The 18,760-nt window shown below is 48.3% G+C and overlaps 1 protein-coding gene and 1 long non-coding RNA gene across 3 annotated transcripts in view; one reads left to right on the forward strand and one right to left on the reverse strand.

Moving 5' to 3' along the window:
- MTHFD1L (methylenetetrahydrofolate dehydrogenase (NADP+ dependent) 1 like) overlaps positions 1 to 10,902 on the forward strand; it is a 183,848-nt gene extending 172,946 nt beyond the window's left edge. Inside the window, exons 27-28 of the mRNA XM_084777825.1 lie at positions 3,248 to 3,368; positions 10,477 to 10,902. Coding sequence (XP_084633951.1) covers positions 3,248 to 3,337 — 90 coding nt within the window. The 3' untranslated portion in view covers positions 3,338 to 3,368; positions 10,477 to 10,902. The remainder of the gene's footprint in view (positions 1 to 3,247; positions 3,369 to 10,476) is intronic.
- On the reverse strand, positions 474 to 7,160 carry LOC311595265. 2 transcript variants are annotated; one of them, XR_014778383.1, is made up of 5 exons: positions 6,742 to 7,160; positions 5,141 to 5,340; positions 4,138 to 4,187; positions 2,315 to 2,436; positions 474 to 1,186 (listed from the first exon to the last, which is right to left on the reverse strand). It is a non-coding gene; the product is annotated as an uncharacterized lncRNA (long non-coding RNA). The 2 variants fall into 2 exon arrangements; XR_014778382.1 differs by lacking the exon at positions 4,138 to 4,187.
- Positions 10,903 to 18,760: the final 7,858 nt, after the last annotated feature.

An 18,760-nucleotide genomic window follows, 5' to 3' on the forward strand; every position in this document is an offset into this window, starting at 1 on the left:
ACTTCCTTTCATCTGTCTATCTCCAATCAAGATTGCCCTCCTGTCTCTCTTCAGTTAATCTTTTTCCCTAGCAGATGACATTTTCCAATGAGCGAGCCCACTGGACTCATGTATAGAAAGGGCCCCTGGCACGTGTTCCTTTCTACTTCCCCTATTTAGAAAATACCCCCATTGCCAATTTAAAGTTTTACAGTCTCACTGAAAATCAAATTCCAGAATCAAGCATGTGAAAACGGGAGGCCACATGTGGTGGTGCACATCTGTAATCTCAGCACCCAGGAGATTGCTCAATTCACAAACATGAGGGAAACTATGATCCAAGTGGGCTCTAGTGAGGCCTTGACAGCTGAAGCTGCTGGAGGGGGGGAGGGGGAGGGCGAGCAGGATCATTGCCCTGAGCAATTGTTGGCTGGTGTAGGGTTTCTTTAATGATGTGTCGTTGGCTTTTTTTTTTTTAATGTCTGTACATTTTGTCTGCATGTATGACTGTGCACCACATACATGCCTCGTATGCATGGAGGCCAGAAGAGGGCATCAGATCCCCTGGAACTGGAGGCGTCAACAGTTGTGAGTCACCCAGGTCCTCAAGCTTGGCAGCAAGCCACCTTTACCACTGAGCCAACCCACCAGCCCTAATGTATGTTTCTAAACGTTGCTGATGGTGTGGTTTCTGCATGGTCAGGAAAAAGTAGGGAGATTAGCTGTAGTTAAAATCAGGGTCAGGAAGACAAAAAGCTTTCTTCAGCCTTTGCACAGGAATCCACTGACGTGGCATGACAAGTGCGTAGATTGAGCGGCTCCTCATTTATTTTAAGCGGGAGAGTACACAGTTAGCGAGGAGCCCTGCTGACCCCGGGCCCGTAGCCAGAGGTCAATTCCCAGGGGCTCTCCATTTTTCTTTCTTGCTTCCGTAGCACTGTATGGAATCTAGTCAGAGCGCTGTACTCTAATGGCTGTTTGTTCCTGGTGAAGAATGTAGTGCAAGCGGTTTAGTCTCAGTAGCATGATTCCATTTTGTGCTTCCTCGGCAGGAGGTGTGGGCACGGCCTCTTGCTCTGCAGAGCCCTGTCTGCTGTCCCTTAGCCCAAATAAGTAGTCTCGATTCTCAGAAGTAATTGCTGCATCGTCCGAAAGGAATGCGGGAATTTTGCCTTTCCACTCTTGTCTCTCCCACTTAAATGATAAGCTGAAAATGGAAGAAAGGCATCTCTCGTTTCCCGGTGCTTAATACCTTGGCTAGTCTTATGCCCCAATATTGTGACAGGATTAGAATAACCAGAAGATACTTGGCCACCCTCCTTTTAGTAGAAAACACAATTGTAGCCAGAGAAACATAGATCCATGCTAGGAGCCTGCCTTTTAAGAAGGTAAGCTTTAAAATAAAGCAGGTTCCCCAGACACTAAGTCAGGTGCCAGAGTGTGAGTGCCCACCAGTGTGTGACAAATGGGGCCTTTATCCCCAGCTGCAGTCTAAGGTCTTGGTAGCCTGTGCTGCGGTCCTATGTAGTAGCTACGGTGTCCTGCACCAATTAGCACCATGTGCCATGTGTTCTCCTAGCCCTGCCTCAGCCTCAGCCTCCCCAGTGCCACTCTCCAGGGCCCACAGGGCAGGGAGTGGACAGTGAGGACTGTAGGAGACACTATGGGCCCCCCACCTGGCCAGCAGGTAAAGGAGAGGTAGTACTGAGGCATCAAGCTCTCCTGAGCTGCGGGTACCATGTGTGATATGGTTTCTCAGCCGTGGTGTATATCTATGTCCCACAGGGGACATGCTAGGGTCCCAAGTTCCAACCCAGAAGGGATACTATTAATTTTTTTTTCCACCAGGCTCCTAGGCTGCCACTGTTCCACAGCCCTGGCTAAGTGAGAAGCAGCCTTAAAACACAGAAGGCCAGGAGTCAGAACTGGATTCTACCTTACAGTTCTCCCCAGAGAACCGCTGTGGGATGGGAGAAGCAGGCCCTCTCTTCAGGCCGCTGAGTGCTAGCGCATCACTGCTTCATCTCAGGAACAATATCTGGGGACAGGCAAGGTCTCTACATGACACAGGAGTCAATCTGGGCTCTGAAGAGGCAGAAACAGGGTTATCGCCTCTGCCTACTGGACGGGTGCAGCTGGAAGAGGTGTGCCCTCTTAGAGCACAACAGAAAATCCTGAGTCCTCGCCGCACAGATCCCGGGGGTAGTGTGGTAATACGGCACCTGCATGCTCTCGGTACTCAGGGGACAAAATGACAGTGCTGAAGGGCTCGGCTCAGCAAAGCAGGAAAAAACCAGACTCCGCCCCCCAGCTAGCCATGGCCACCAGCACTTACCTTTGTAACATAACCGTCTCTCACGTTGTTGGACATGGTGGCCCATGGCCTGTGATCTGAGGACTTGAGAAATTGTCACAGGAAGATCAGGAGTTCAAGGTCAGCCTGGGCCACATGAGACCCTGTTTGAAAAAACAATGTGAGTTCAAGGTGGCAACCCACACCAAAAAAGCTATAAAGTAAGGTGAAAGCGGTATCTATATCAGAAGGTGCTGGAAGCTGGATGACGCTGGGCTGCCATCCGTGTAAAATACACAGAGTGCCACTCTTGAGGTGGTGATAAGAAAACATGGAACATTATGAGCAATGTGTATGGTACTTATGACCTGAGCAACCTTAAACGTGTAACTTCATAGCCTCCCCCATGTGACATGCAAATAAAAATGCCCCTCGTGGAGGTAGCTAAGAGAATAAAACAGATAATTCACTCAGCTCTAGGCGCAGTGCAAAGCACCACTCATCACAGGAGTTCATGTGGGGAAAGCCAGGTGCCTACCATCCAGAGGGGCGGGTTCACACTGTACCCACAAGCCTTTGCTTTGACCAAAAAGTGCATAATATAATGCTTCTGATGAGGAGGCAACTTCGGCCCCAGCCAGAGGGGTTGGCCTCAAGGTTCTGTATGCAGATTGAACTTAGAAGCGAAGCTCTGAAAATCACTACTGGCTGCTGTGTGCTGTGAGACCACAGGGGAGGGTGTACTGGCTTCATGTCGGGGGGGGGGCAGGGGGGGGAGGTGACATGTGCTTTCTGTATTTGGCTTCCTCGAAGAGTAAAGGCAGGGGTCAAACTGACAGGGCCGCCTGTGTCCATAACCTAATGTTATACGGGGCTGTCAAGAATTGTGTGCTTGGTTTATGTCAAGCGGACCGTGCGGTGATTAATCACTCCGTAGACTCTGCTCACGAGCAATGGCTTTGTTCTCCCTTCCAGATGAGCACGATGCCAGGACTGCCCACTCGCCCCTGCTTTTACGATATAGACCTCGACACAGAAACAGAGCAAGTCAAAGGCTTGTTCTAACGGAAGGGAACTCTCGCAGGACCTGAGCCAGGTAGGCTACTGTGGTTGGAGTCTTGTTGGCAGCTCAAACGCTGTCTTACACGTTGGTTTGCTCATTATTTGTTATACACATGACGAAATAAGTCAATCATTTCCTAGGTCACTACAAAAATACCATGGATTTGGGTGGGTTAGAGCAGAGCTGTCTCCTGCCATCCTACAGGCTGGAAGTTCAGGGTCAAGGTGTCCACTGAGCTGCTCCCTCTGAGGGATGTCATGGCACATGCACCACCATATAGTTCTGTCTCCGCCATCTCTGCCCCTTTGGTCACTGAGCTTTCTCCTTCTGTACCCTTGTCTTCCTGAGTTCTCTTGTTGTCCCTTTTCTTGTTTAGTTTGTATGTGTGTGCGTTGTTGCTGGTTGTTTTCAGAGAGCTTTTGTTTTTGGATGAGAACTCACTAAGTAGTTCATGCTGGTCTTGACTCATAATCCTCACCCTCCCAAGTGCTAGGCTAAAAAGTATCCACCACCACATGCAGCACTTTGTTTTCTTCTAAGGACCCCAGGCACATTAGATTCAGGCTCAGGTTAAAGACATCAGTCGGTGAGTCGGAGACAGGTTTCTGTGTTGCCCTGGCTATTCCTAAAACTCCTACCATAGGCCAGACTGACCTCAAACTCAGAAATCCACCTGTCTCTGCCCCCGCCCCCAGTTGCTGTACCAGCACCACTGCCAGGCCTTAAAGACATTATCTGCCAAAGACCCCATTTCCAAATGCAGTCACTGTCACAGGTGTCCAGGGATAGGGTTCCCACATACCTTTAGGGGGACACAATTCAGCTCTTGGCTGTGGTTGGGTTCGTCTTCCTCTGGAAAGACACAGACAGCAGGTCTTCCTTGTGACACGGGAATATTAGGACACTTTCTAGATTCTAGCCCTCTCTAATTAAGATGGAGAGTTTTCCTCTATGCTTTTTAGGCCACACAGAGCTAAGGGATGTGGGCCTCATTACTGTCTGTCCTATGGGGTTGAAGCAATAGCTTCTGGCTTTGCCCCTGGCTACCTGTATAAAGAAAATGACCACACTTCTAATCTTTCTGCCTGCAGAAGCTGTAAAGGCGTGGGGGTTCCCTTCATATCCTATATATCAATGTGTCCTCACCATGTTCCCGTGGCCCAGTCTTCCCCCAAACTCTCAATTCTTCCTTATCCCAATCCCACAACCCTCTTCCCCGCTCAGCCTTGCTCTGGGCCTTTGGGTGGCTTCATTGAACCTGAATACCCTTCAACACCTCTGTGTTGGAAGCCTAACCGGGATTCAAAAGTCCCGTTTCCTTTGGTTCTGGCATAATAGCTAACAGTTTTATGAGGTTGGAGGAGACGGTGTTTGGGGTTGCGCTCCTGCTTGTGGAAATGTGAGAACTACCTCAGGCAGCATCCTCAGGAGTTATCCAGAGCTGTGCTGTTTGCTTATTTTAGATGGGTTCTCCCAGGGACCTGGAGCTTGTTCAGGAAGCAAGGCTGGGTGGCCAGGGATCCCCAGGGATCTTCCCGTGTCCACCTCCCCCGCCACTGGATTACAAACACGTACCATTATACCTGGGAATTATTGTCTGTAGTTTCTGGGGACTGAACTCAGAGCCCCGTGCTGGCTAGCAAGCACATTACTAATTGAGCCGTATCCCAAGCTCCCTTGGTGTTTTGGGTTTGGCAGGTTCTTTGCTTGGTTTTGATTTTGACTTTTCTTTCTACAAGGCTTTTTTTTTTTCCTTTTTTAAATTAAACAATTATTATCTAAGCTGGTCATGGTGGAGAGCATACCTTTAATTCCAGCGCTCAGGAGGTAGGTGGATCTTCATGAATTCGAGGCCAGCCTGGTGCAAAAGGTAAGAGGCCACTTAATGGACTCATATTCAAGTGAATTAGGTAAATGCGATGGGTGGACTTTAGGTGCCTCTGTGTTTGTTGCTGAGACGTGGGAACTGGTATGCCTCTCAGCCATGTATTTTATCTTCCTCACCCTGGGAAAAGAAAGCCCCCATAAATGAAATCAGATGAGTAGTTTAACAAAGGAATCCATGGGTTTAACCTTTAATAACGGTGCTATTTTGGTCTTTTGTCATGGCTCTTGGAGTTTCCCGCTAGGCCTCGGGAAAAATAACAGCATTGTTCCTTTTAAACCAAAAGTTGAACCTTGTCCTAACTGATTTTTCACATCAAGAATCCTATATGGTAGCCAGGCATGGTGGCACACGCCTTTAATCCCAGCACTCGGGAGGCAGAGGCAGGTGGATCACTGTAAGTTTAAGGCTAGCCTGGTCTACAAAGCAAGTCTAGGACAGCCAAGGCTACACAGAGAAACCCTGTCTCGAAAACACACACACACAAAAGGAGTCCTAAATGGTATAGCTGTCATTTGTCTCCATAAATGTGTACAAATCCCTTATCTCTAATGAATATGATATTTTTTCCAGACTTGCGATCAGTTTTCATTTGAAGTCATATGAGGCCAGTTATCCTTTAGTTATTGCAGATAAGATTGAGGTAATGCTAGGGACGTGCCCTTGGCTATCCCAGTGCATACACCTAAAAATATTTGTGACTTGTCACCTGTGTGTTCCCTGGCTAGCATCCTTCCAGATTTTAACTGGAAGATTGCTCAGGCTAATGTTAGCACTCTGGAGGAGGATCAGGAGTTCAAGGTCATCTTGGCTATGTAGTGACTTCTAGGTCACCCTGGGCTACACAGACCCTATCTAAAATAAGTAAGTGGCTCAACAGGACAGAGGACCCAGTGGTGGTTCCCAGCACCCGTATCAGAGGGGCTCACAACCACTTGTAACTCTAGCTCCAGGGGGTCTGCTGCCCTCTTGTAGATGGAGACAGACACACACATACAAAATGACTCTTAAAATATATAATTAAAAATGGAGTAGAGTTCTGTGGTAATGACCCTCTGACATACTAGATACTGTGCACTGCTGGTCCTAGCACCCACAGCAAGTGTTATCCTAGGAAACCTTAGAGGCTTCAGGAAGGTCAGACCTCCCCATGTGGTCACGGAGGGGTGGTGGCTGAGGGCACTCTGATCTTAACAGCTAGCACGTATCGTTTTGCCACGCCAGCCAACTAGCATGGAGAGATCCACCCAGTGAGGCACTGTGTTCCAGGGCGGTCAACACGGTGCACAGCTAATGGCTACAGAAGCCAAGATCCAACCCAGATTAGCCAGCTCAGTGTGACGCAGCCCTTTACACTGCATTCCCTACATGAACTTAGGCCCATTCCAAAAGATAGTATCAGCTGGTGAATGAATGTGGCTGTTTCTAAAATAACTGAAGTACTTGGGTACTCAACTCAAAGCGCTAAGTTTATTGAGAGTCGGTGTAAAAGGGCTTGAGTGTGGTGGGGTGGCCTCTTACCTCACCCTCTCCTTGAATGGCATGGCTTCTTACTTATCCAAGGCTGCTGTTTTGTGAAATGTCTGAATACCATTCTAGGCTTGCTGGGCAGTAGTTCAAAACCCATCATTTGACCCTGCTGGAACAATTGAAAAGGGATCTGGTGTCCTCAGATAAAAGCTTTTTACAAATAACCATCCCTCTCCTTGGCTCCCATGTGCTGTGCCTGTAAACATGTTTCCCGTTTCCCATGAGTCTCCAGTGGTCAGTGGCTGGTGAAGATGCATAAATTAAAAAATGGTCCATCTTGGGCAGCGCTCCACCCTCAGAAATGTGCTCCCTTTGTGTTTTCACACTTGACTGCCGCAGCAACAGGGTGTAGATCATTCTGAACCCTCAGTTACAGTGTGGCATAGTCACCCTCCTGCGAGGGATACGGTGGGAACCGTGGTGGGGACTCGCACCTGTGAAGACGGGACTCTATGACTTAATTTCCTCCCACCCCTTTCTCGCCTTTCCTGCCTCCCTCACTTTCCCTCCAGGAAACAGTGTGAGACTGGATGTGAACGTGAGATCCAAGGAGTCGCCAGGCCTTGAGCACAGCCAGCCGCACCCCCACACTCCCTATACCCCCCCCCACCTGCGTGGTCCTAAGACTTCCTGGAGGCTCTTTTGCTATTGTTCGCATGAGCTGTGTGACTCATTCTGTTGGATGTCGCTAAATAGAAATCTTTCAGATGAGTGTTGGCCTTGTGAAATCCATCCTGTGCTGAAGTCTTGCGCTTCAAGGTGTTCGTGTTTCACAGGGAGGGGTGTGGTGCCCCCCTCTCTTCTTCTGGATTCCCAGTCTAAGCCTCCGCCATATTTCTGAGCCTCTGGCTGATCCCTACAATAAAGTCCAACAGCCTCCTGAAGCAGCAAGGTGCCCTCCCTCCATTCGCTGTGCAGTGTTTAGCACGCACTGGGATCCACTCCGGTCCCGCCGTAAATGCTAGTGTCTTGCCAGAAGTGTCCTTTCTAGAGCTGCACCCATAGAAAGAAAACACCATCGCAGCTCATTTCTTCCCCGCTGTACCTTTAGGGCAGGATGTTTCCAAGATGCTTGCTGATTAGGAAGTACTCTTGAATCAGGAGGCTGAATGCGTGCCTTTCCCTGCATGGACCTGGCCAACCCTGGCTCCCACATCCAAGGGGAGCCCACGGTAACACCTCAGCTCCTCAGTTTTGGTTTTGAAGCGTTATCTTTTGTTCCACCACTGCAGTGAGCACACACTCTTTTCGCTCTTCCAGGCAGGGATCCAAGAACATAGCAGTCCTTTCTGGCATCTAACCACTGTTATGACTTAAGTCTTCCATATCTAGGTTAGGCACCAACTATGACCTTCTTAATCCCCGTTAAGAGGAAAGTTGGGACAAAGTACAATTACTGAAATGGGATATTTCATATATATTTTGGGCTAGAGGGGTAGCCTAATAGAGGAAGACCTTGCATAGCATAAGCAAGAGCCCCAGGTCCAATCTCCAACATCTCGAGATGGGGAGTATTTTTATATATTCATCTTCTAAACTGTTCCCAGTGGATAAACTTCTATGGCTATTTCTCCTTGTAGAATTATTCTATAATAATTCTCCTTTTTGCTTGCTTGTTTTTGGTTTGATTTGGTTTTTAGTTTTTCAAGACAAGGTTTCTCTATGTAGCCCTGGCTGTCCTCGAACTTTCTTTGTAGACCAGGCTGGCCTCAAACTCACAGTGATCTGCCTGCCTCTGCCTCTCAAGTACTGGGATTAAAGGCATGTGCCACCATGCCTGGCTGTGTTTGTTTGTTTTGGTTTTTCGAGACAGTTTCTCTGTGTAGCCTTGGCTATCCTGGACTTGCTTTGTCGACCAGACTGGCCTCGAATTCACATCAATCCACCTGCCTATGCCTCCCAAGTGCTGGGATTAAAGGTGTGCACCACCATGCCCAGCTCCATGGAGTTTTTCTGTATAGCAGCCCTGGCTGTCCTAGAACTTGACTTGTAGGCCAGGCTGGCCACAAACTCACAAAGATCCTCCCACTTCTGCCTCCAGAGGACAGGTGGTAAAGGTGTGCACCACTAGGCCTGGCTAATAATAATTCTATTTTACCTTTTTACCTTAGATGTTGCCCCACCCTCATTTCCATGCTTTTGCCAGCCATCAGCTTTCTTTACATGTGGGACCATGTCATGTTGTGATGAGACAGGAAGGTTGCAAGTCCAGGCCTCCCACGACAAGAAAAAGGAAATGTGGACCACAGACTCTCCTCTATACACAAAACCACAGGGCTCGAGGGCAGTGGCTTGCTAACTGGTCTCCCATTTCTCAGTGCAGCAACCAAGAAATTCTTAAGGCACTAAGGCCATCTCCAACCCTCTGCCCAGCAATGTCTTCCCTCTCCAGGAGTCACTAGTCACTACAGCAAAGCTGCTGTGTTTCTGAGGATAGAGCCAGGGGCTTAACCAGCCAGCCCTCTTAACGTGACATGTTTTCTTTCTGTTTGTGTTTGTTATACTTGCTGCGTTTCTGGTTTCTGTGTACTCCCCACTTGGACTCTGATGTTGAAGGGTATTTGAAGTTCTGTCTTCCTCTCCGTCGCTGTCTTCTGTCTTAAAATTGCCTGGGCATCTCCCTGTCTGCAGACTGTGCAGTTATCTGTGGGAGGCAAAGCGAACTCTTTTGGCCCTCAGATAAATCCCTCCGTGTATAAACTCAGATGAAAGGCTACACACTGGCATTTACATTTTTCCTGGAGTGGAAATGTGTTTTCTTCTGGGACTTGGATGTTTTGCTTTAGTTATTGTTTTTCAAATGTAGTCTGATCACTTTCTCTAAAAGATTGCAGAGAGCTGGGCCTGTGCTGTGCGTCTGTAGTCCCACGGCTTGAGAAATGGAGACAGGACGAGACTATGTAGCAACTTCAAGGCCAGCTGGGTTAGACAAAACCCTACCAAAAGTAATGAATAAAATTTTAAAAGTTAGAGAATTCAAGATCTGCCAAAAAATGATATTTTTTGGTGAGAAGACAACGTCCCAGGTCCGAAGTCTGTTCCTTTGTATATTTGTCCCAAGTGTATTCTTAGGAATTGCTCGCGGTGCTCTCTATATTAAACGGGAACAGAAAGCCAAGACAGCTAGAGTGTTACTCTAAAAACCTTTAACAGTCCCAGCATCCTACATGCTATACAGATGCAAAATCTGTAAGTCATGGGAATTCTGGGAAGTCTTGGAAGTGCAGAGGACTCCTTGCAGGACAGCACTGACTTGTGGTTGTGGAGTGCGATACATCTGATTCTCCTTGTGTGTTTGGGGGTTCGTGTTGACTTGGGGTACACTTCTATGTGCACTTGTACATGCGTGTGTGTGGAGGCTAGAAGACAGCTTGGGGTCTAATTCTTGAGGTGCTAGACCAGTTTCCCACAGTCGGTCACTGGACAGGAGCACACACTCTAAAGTAGGCAAGGCTGGCTGGGCAGGGAGCTCCGGGGATCCGCCTGTCTCTGCCCCGAGTCGCATTTCTCACAGGAAACACCCCACACAAGAATCCCTGGCTTGCTTGGGAACGGAGCCATTATCTCCACTCCTGGGTTTTCTTTAAAACTATTGACACAAAGGAGAGTTTAACAGCAGAGGAAGACACGACCTAGCCTTGAGACTTCCCCCACCCCTACCTGCACCCCCCCTCCCGTTTTTCAGGCTTTTCAAACAGAAAATATCTCCTTGTCTTTTTGCTGCAGTTGGAGAAGGAAATGAATTTTGAAATCTGCTTGTTATGCAATGCTGGAGAAAGTCTGAGACAGGCCAAAGAAAGAGCGCTTCCTCGCGCAAGACGGATCCTGTTTCCAGCTGAGCGCTGGTCAACAACAGGAGGACCTGGGCCACATCTGGAAGAGGCGACGTTACTCTTGCTTCCTATCTTTTACACCATTTCTGCTGCCTACACTTTGGAGGGTTTATTTTATGGGGACGGATGAGGGGATTGCAAGAGTGTGAACTGAAAGCTAATATTTTCCTTTATGGCATTTCCTGGAACTTCATCTTTTTTTTTCCCCCCTTCTCACCTGGGTCGGGGATGGGATGTCAGACCTCAGCATTCTGCTGCCAAGCTGTAGGCTTTATTTTTATCATCGAACTGAAAAAATAAACGTGTTTCTAGAAAACCACGCTAGCAGTGTTCAGTGTCCAGTACAGCCGCTCTCCGGATGTCACTGGCCATGTGAAGCCAGTGGCTTGTCTCCCGGCAGATTTGTGGAGGAAATTGCAAGCGTGTTTGGAGCTTTATAAATGACAGGAAAGCAATCACACAGAGAGAGGAGTGTCTGGGCAGCTGAGCTCTTTTGACTGTGGAAAGCCAGCAGGTCTCTTGGAACAAAGTACATGGTATCTATCCACGGTGACCTTTAGGTCCCGGTCAAGTCGCTTACTTAACACAAGCTTGCAAGGTCTTTCCGCCATGAGTCAGTTTCAATGGCCATTCAGCTTTCTGAGGCCACAGGGGTAGGAGAATGCCCCTTAACGGTCCAGTGTTTGACAAATGTTTTCCCTGTGGCCCAGCTGAATGCCACGTAGAGAATGTCCTGTGACCACCAGCTCCCTACTTTTTGACCCTTTCTTGTCCCCCTTCTCCTCCTTGCAATAATAAAAAAATTATGTAAACGTTAAACAAAACCAAGGATTCAGAAACAAATAATAAGTAATTGTCCTCTAAGCAGTTGTAAGTAAAATTGTCACCATAAATATCCTAAATATCTCGAGGCACATCCTGCAGCAGGGTCCTTCCTGTATGCCCTTCACGGTGCCCATTCCACTGACCCAGCTCAGCTCATAATGTGTCCTTATGTACAAGTTAGCTTGTTCCAAAACACTGTTCGAAGACCACAAAGCCCGCTCAGAGAGCCTTTCCCGAGTATGATTTTTTTTTGCCTTGCGATGCTAAGGTGCCCTTCCTCACCTCTGCCCTTTTCTGGGGAGTCCACCTCTTCATGGTCACTTTCCCTTCCTTCTCAAGAGTTACACCTATATAATCATACATTCTCCACGGGGATGCACTCAGAAAGCAGGAGCTCCCGGTGAGCTCACCGTTTAAGGAGTCCCAGTCACAGGCTCCCTGCCACAGCCACCACCGTACGGCCACCTGCTGTCATGCCATCCCCACTGCGTGGACTGTGTTGCCTTAAACCAAAAGCCAAAATAAGTCCTTTCCCTAGATGCCTTTGTCAGAAATTCAGCTGCACAGGGCAACGGAAGTAACTAACCCAATCTCCGATCTAGGAAAACAGTTTGGAGTCTTGTTCAAGAGCTAAGCAAAACACCCATAATTCACCAGTTTCCTAAAGGCGGGTTAGTGGCCACAGGCCTGCACAAACCAACACTGGACGCTAAACTGTGCCTGTTCCTGCAGGGCCAGATCCTCACCTCTTGTCAACTGTTGGTGGGGTGCTGTAACGGGCACTCGAAATTCAGAATAAAAGGCACGCGTGTAAAACAGACGTAGAGATGGACTTTCCAAGGAGCCATTCAAGATGGCTGAGGGGCCTTCCTTAACATCTGTTGGGCATTTGCTTCCTGAAACGGAAGAAGGAAAAGACTTCACAGGTTGGAATGAGCCCACAGTTGAGCCTTCAAGGGTGAAAACAAAATCAAATCCTTAGCTGTGCTGCCCTCCTGTGATCTCAGCCCTGGCATCTGGGTCATCCCGTTCTTCCTCTGTGCTACCTAAGCCCTAGGTGGGCAGTTCCCCAGGTCCAGTGTGACGGCTCTGCGTCCAAGGTCATGAGTACTGTTTTAGCTACAGTGTTCTCCTCCATGAGGCAACAGTAATGGGTCAGGCCCAGGGTACTTAAGCTAAGTTTGCCCCATATGTGGTAGGTGAACATAGATAATATCTCTGGGCTATTAATAGTAGGAACCCCTCCCCTAAGCACTTGGGCTAATTTTTGCATTTACACAGGATTTACGATTTATGGTTCTAAGACCATCTTCATCAGAATTACCTGAGACCCTTGTTAAGGTGAAGCTTTTGCTGGGGGTGGGGCTCAGCTCAAAATGTGTCATTCTGGAAGCTGTGGAAAAGAAGTTCTCAGGAGGTAGAGATAGGAGGGTCAGGAGTTCAAGGTCACCTTCAGCTACATAGCAAGTTTAAGGCTAGCCTGGGCTACATGAGACTGACTCAACCAAAAAAAAAAATTTTTTTTTTTTTTAATGAACCTTTCCTATTTTGTTTTGTGGTCCATCCGATTCTGAGGTTGCTCCTGCGGGATTTTTAACACCTTTACTTGGTGATCATTCTCCAAGCTAAAGATTAAGAATTAACCTGACCTCCACTTTTGCATCATCACTGAGCCAGCACAATGCTAAACACACAGGAGGTCTAAATAAATACTCCTTGAAAGGTTGAATGATCACGGATGGCAGCCATCTCTGGCCCAGTGCCACCTCACTGATAAGTGTCTCTCCTTCAGCCCTGTCTACTCCACCTTCCTCTTCAGAGCCAACTAACTCAGCTGCTACCCCCCCCCAAAACACCCCCTAATGCTTTTCTTCCCCAGGCTCTCAAGTCTCCCCCTGCCCAAGTTTAATTCTTTTGAATGTTTTTGACATAGGGACTCACTAATGTAGACCAGGCTAGCCTTGTAACTTGAGATGCCTCTGCCCCTGCCTCCCAGGACTGGCCACACCCAGCTCCCAGTTTATTTGTGTGACCTCTTAGTAAGGGTTCATTTGACAGCAATGGGGAGATGAGGTCATAGGAGTCCCATGGCTCCCATCCCCCAAAACTTGTCTAACAAGCCACCAAGAGCTGAGTACCCACTCAGACAAGACATCAACACAGCTTGGATAAGAAAGGAGGTTTGATGAGGCGCTCCCCAGAAACGGCTCTAGAAGCCATGAAGATGGGCAGCAGGAGCTCTCTTGAAGAGTAGAGGCTGGATCTGCACACAAGGCTTTGTGCCTACCTGCCAACAGGTTCCCTCCAGGTTTTGAGTTCATATCATAAAAATCACATTCTGAGCCAGGCATGATGGCACAAGCCTTTAATCCCAGCACTTGAGAGGCAGAGGCAAGCCGATGGATCTCTGTGAGTTCGAGGCCAGCCTGGTCTACAAAGTGAGTCCAGGACTGCCAGGCCTACACTGAGAAACCCTGTCTCAGGAAGAAAAAAAAAAAAACACATTCTGATTAGGCTTTCCTAAACAGTCTAGCTGGAGCCTCTTGAGCAGCTTTAAGGATCCAAGATTTGTTGTCACATACTCGTCTCACGATTAAGACGGGGCTAAAGGCAGGTTTGTTCCAAAAATGGCCGGTGCCCCATCTCTGTGTTTTGGGACAATCCAGCTCAGAGGAGGCCAGTGGGAGTGCTCTGCCCTTGTCTGAGGTTACAGTGTTTATGTAACAAATCAGCCCAACTTAAATATTTCTCATTGCTCGGTCAGGGCTGCAGACCTCTGCCCAGCACATCACCATGAATGTCGTGTGTTTATGCAGCCCTGTGTGCGCATCTATGTTTATGCAAAAGGACCCCGAGAGTTCAAAGCTGGTTAATATTTTTCAGGCATGCATCATGTTGCTTGTGTGTTCTGCTATAAAGATGACAAAGAGACAATTTCTCAAAACCACCGGGCTGGTCTCTCTGTGAGTGTACTTAAGAGCAGAGCCATTTAGTGAATGTGTGTTTGGCAAAGTCTCACAATTAAGGAATTTTTCTTCCTCCCTAATTGCCCGAGTCCTGATTATTCTGCTCTAAGTCAGTCTCCTGATGAGCCCCCGCCTTGATAGAGACAGTGTGTACCAGACAAAGAGCAGAGACAGACACGGTGAGGGAACGCGCAGGCTCTCCTGGGTTCAGGGCAAGCCAACTAGAGAAATGCTTTCCAATTTCAGTGTGGAGTTTGGAGCCAAAGGAGTTTACAGGGACCAAGGGGAAGGAGAGTGTCCTACATAAGGGCCCCTCCTGCGGGTTTCAGATGGTGCATTTAGGGCCTTGCTTGAAATTTTCAATTCCCAGACTATCAAGTACTCCCTGCCCCCAAACTCAAAATGTGAGTGCAGGGATTATTCCCAAGGCCAAAAGAAAAATTTTTTTTAATTATTCATGCCATGTAGCTCGTCATTAGAACAGATAATCAAAGTAACGGTAATAAACAGAAGCGACAGAGAAGGACTCATCCACAACAAACTACAGATGGACAGAAAAACCCACTTAAGTGCTAAGGAACTATGGAGGTGCGGAGCCAAGGATGGTGGGAGGCCATGGGGGTAGTGCTCAACTGGGTCAAGGCAGGAAGCAGCAGGGGGTGGGCGTGGTCTGCTGGGGTGGGCGTGGTCTGCCCAGGGCGTGGGCATGGTCTATCCGGAGGGACCCCCCTGACAGAGCAGGAGGTCACTAGTGCAAGCCAAGGATCCAAGCTTGTGCAGGGAGGAAAGCGTTTGTGGAGGGCCCTGGTTTCAACTCTGGGAGGCAGAAGTGACAGACAGCCTCTTGACAAAAAGCAAGTGTGCACAGCCTAGGCGAGCAGCTGCACTGCAGAGCTGTGCAAAAGAATGGCTGCCCTCGCTCTGGCTCTGCCCTGTAGATAGATGTCGCCTGTTGACTTTGCGTTTCAAATCAACAGTACAGAGAACGGAGTGTGTGTGTCTGTGTCTGTGTGTCTGTGTGTGTTGTGTGTGTGTGTGTGTGTTTGGTGGTTGGTTTGGTATGTGTTTGTTTGTTTTTCAAGACAGAGTTTCTCTGTGTAGCCCTGGCTGTCCTGGAACTCACTCTGTAGACCAGGCTGGCCTCTATAGCGGGGGCCTGCCAGTGGTTTAAAGAATGACACAGAGGCTTATTGATGTTTAAAAGCTTAGGCAGTTAGCTGGGCAGAATCTCGGCTATCTCATCTAAATTAACCCAACTATTCTGGCCCACATCCTCCTAAGTGGCCAGCTCTACTTCTGTCCACTTCTCTGCTGCTGGCAAATCTCCAGTCTGCTTTCTCCCAGAGACAGTCTTTCCCCCTCTCCACATGGAAGTTCCACCCTCTCTTTCTGCCTTAGCCATTGGCCGTCAGCTCTTTAATGAAGCCAATCAAATCCAATTCTAGATTGCCTTTGGCAGGTGAGGGAAGATGTTCTTACACATGTTCTTACAAACAGTTATTCCCTATAGTGAGTGGCTTGGGAACAGAAAGATACAGTTGGCTAAGGTATGGATTCTCCTATTAACAGAAAATTTAAAATAGGGTTGGGTTAGGCATGGCAGCACAGGCCAGTAAATCCTAGAACATAGGAGTTTAAATGAAGAGACTGGAAAGGCCAAGGCCAACCTAAGCTAGAAAAAAAAAGGAGGAAAGGAAGGAAGGATGGGGGGGTAGCAGGGGGGGGGAGAGGAAGGGAGGGAAGGGGGGAGAGGGAAGAGGAAGGGAGGGGAGGGGAGAGAGAGGGAAGGAAGGAAGGAAGGAAGGAAGGAAGGAAGGAAAGAGAGGAAGAAGGAAATTAAGAAAGAAAAAGAAAACAAGCTCAAAGTAGCCATTTAGTACACAAGTTTTAAGGGTAAAAGAACACTGTGGCCCTCCAACTTCCCAGCCTCACCTAGAACGTTTGCCCACACAGTGTGTTCCCACTTAACACAGGAAAGTAACCAAGAAAAAGAATCCCCATTGTAACCCAGCAAAATAAGCAGACAGCCTGAAGATGAACATCCAGGATTAGCCAGTGGTCACGATCCCCCCAGAGGGGCAAAGCAAAACTAAAGGCTGAGCTTTTAAAGCCTTTCAAGTAGGAGCAGAGCCTTGGGCAGCCCAGAGACTGTACAGCAGGAGCAGTCTGCAGGGAGAGCTCAGGCCTGCACCCACTAACAGGAAGGAGGAAGTAAGCTATGTGCATGGGCAGCTACTTCCTTAATGCCTTTTAATAACAGTAAATAATACTGACAGATAACATTGCTGAGAGATAACCTGCCAAGAACCAGTGCAGACATTTTGCACTTATTATTTAAGGAAGTAAATACAAGGTTATTTTTTCCCAGTTTATAGTTAAGGAAACTGAGGAGCTAAGGAGACATGCCCCAGACACCGCAAGTGACACTTGTGGGACTCAGCGTGGTCTCTCTGACTCTAGAGCCATGCTCAACACCACTAAGCACTTCAGCCTGGATCCAGGATTATGTAAACCTGTGTTCAGAGAGACGAAAGTCAAGTTGAAAGTCCACTAAGGTGCTGGGACCAGGACTGGCCCAGCAGCTTCCAGTGGGAGCTGAAAAGCTAAAAGACAGAAACCACTGCTAGACAGATGTTTTGGAGGCCTAACTATTAAAACATGGAAGTCAGGTATGCTGACATGCACATGTAACCCCAGCACTCAGGAAGCTGAGACAGGAGGATGGCTGTGAATGTGAAGCCTCAGTGTATTATATAGTGTGCTACCAGGATTATGTACTAAACAAAGGCGGAAGGTAAAAAGCACCACAGTGTGACCTGCAGCATCCCCTTGTTGGTGCACCCCTATTAAACAAGGCTGTAGACCACCACATAGCCATCTACCAGGAGCAGGCTCCAGCGCCAGCACTGGAAAAAATAAAATCTTTAGAGCCAGGCATGGTGGCACATGCCTTTAATCCCAGCACTTGGGAGGCAGAAGTAGGTGGACTGATGTAAGTTTGAGTCCAGCCTGGTCTACAAAGCAAGTCCAGGACAGTCAAGGCTACACAGAGGAACTCTGTCTCGAAAACAAAAACAAAAAATAAATAAAATATTTTTTAAAATATGTTTAAAGGACTAACCACAGGTTTATACGGATCTCACTCTGTAGCCCTGGCTAGCCCAGAAGTCATGATGTAGACCAGGTTGACCTTGCAGTCACAGAGAACCACCTGCCTCTGCTCCCAGAGTGCTGGGATTCAGGGGCTCACTACTTCCTACTCCCACAAAAACCCATTGATGATCAACAAATCCATTTCCCCATGCTTAGCAGTGTAGTTTCTGGGATTTCAATAACCTTGGTTCTGTCTATGGGGTCCTACTCAAGCTAATGAAGTCACCTTGAGCGTTTGCATCACTGTCCTGGTCTGCAGTGCCTCCTTTATAAAAGGAGCAATGGCTGCTCTGGTTCTGGTAGCTCTGATTACTTTAGAGTCAACAGCAACTGCCAATTGCTGGGTGTCTAATTCGTGCCAGGGACTCTGCTATATGTATTATGAGCAGGATGTCACTCACAAAGGCCCTGTGACTGTGATATGAATAGCCTCCTCTGAGACACAGGAAGCCAGGCCCAGAGGAAATTCAGTGGCTTTCCCATGAGCAGCAATCAGGTGGGTGAGGTGGGCTCTGAGGGTCTCATTTCTCTCTCCGTTTTTGAGGCTGGACCCCATAGTCTCAGATGGGGCTCGAACTCGCTGTGTAGCTCAGGCTGCCTCAGATTCGCAGCAGGTCCTCCCTGAGAAGACCACCGCACACTGTAGGAGCAAAGGACACAGATGCAGCTCCAGGTGTGGCCCTGCTTTGGGAAGTGCAACTTTTTCTTTGCTGTACAGCTGAGTTCTGTAGGAAGGTGCCCCTCGGTACAGTGGCTTCATGGATGAGGCTTAGACGAACCTTAAGAATCAAAGCCTGAGGGAAGATAGGGTTACAAATGTGTGCTGTAAACCAAGCACAGTGGTTTACACCTCTAAATCCAGCACCCAGGAGGCAGAAGCAGGTGGGATCTCTTGAGTTTCAGGCCAGCCTGGTTTACAGAATGAGCTCCAGGACAGCCAAGGCTACACAGAGAGACCCTGTCTCAAAAAAGATAAGGGAAAAAAGAAAGGAAGGACAGAAAGGAGTGCTGTGGCCTGATTTCAGAGAACCCAGGGTCAGATGGGGTCACTAGGGTACTCTAGAACCATTTTTCTGCAAAGATTACGATCATGGCCCCGAAGAGGATGGATTAAGGAAAGGTGAACAAAGAGGGATGGAGACCCATTGGGAGAGAAATGGTCCAGGTGAGAAGTGTCCTCAGTCTAGACAATGGCATTTGTCTGCATCCCTGAGGCAGCTGCCTGGACCATCT

The sequence above is a fragment of the Acomys minous genome, assembly GCF_964271855.1.
Source record: "Acomys minous genome assembly, chromosome: 3".
Lineage (NCBI taxonomy): Eukaryota > Metazoa > Chordata > Mammalia > Rodentia > Muridae > Acomys > Acomys minous.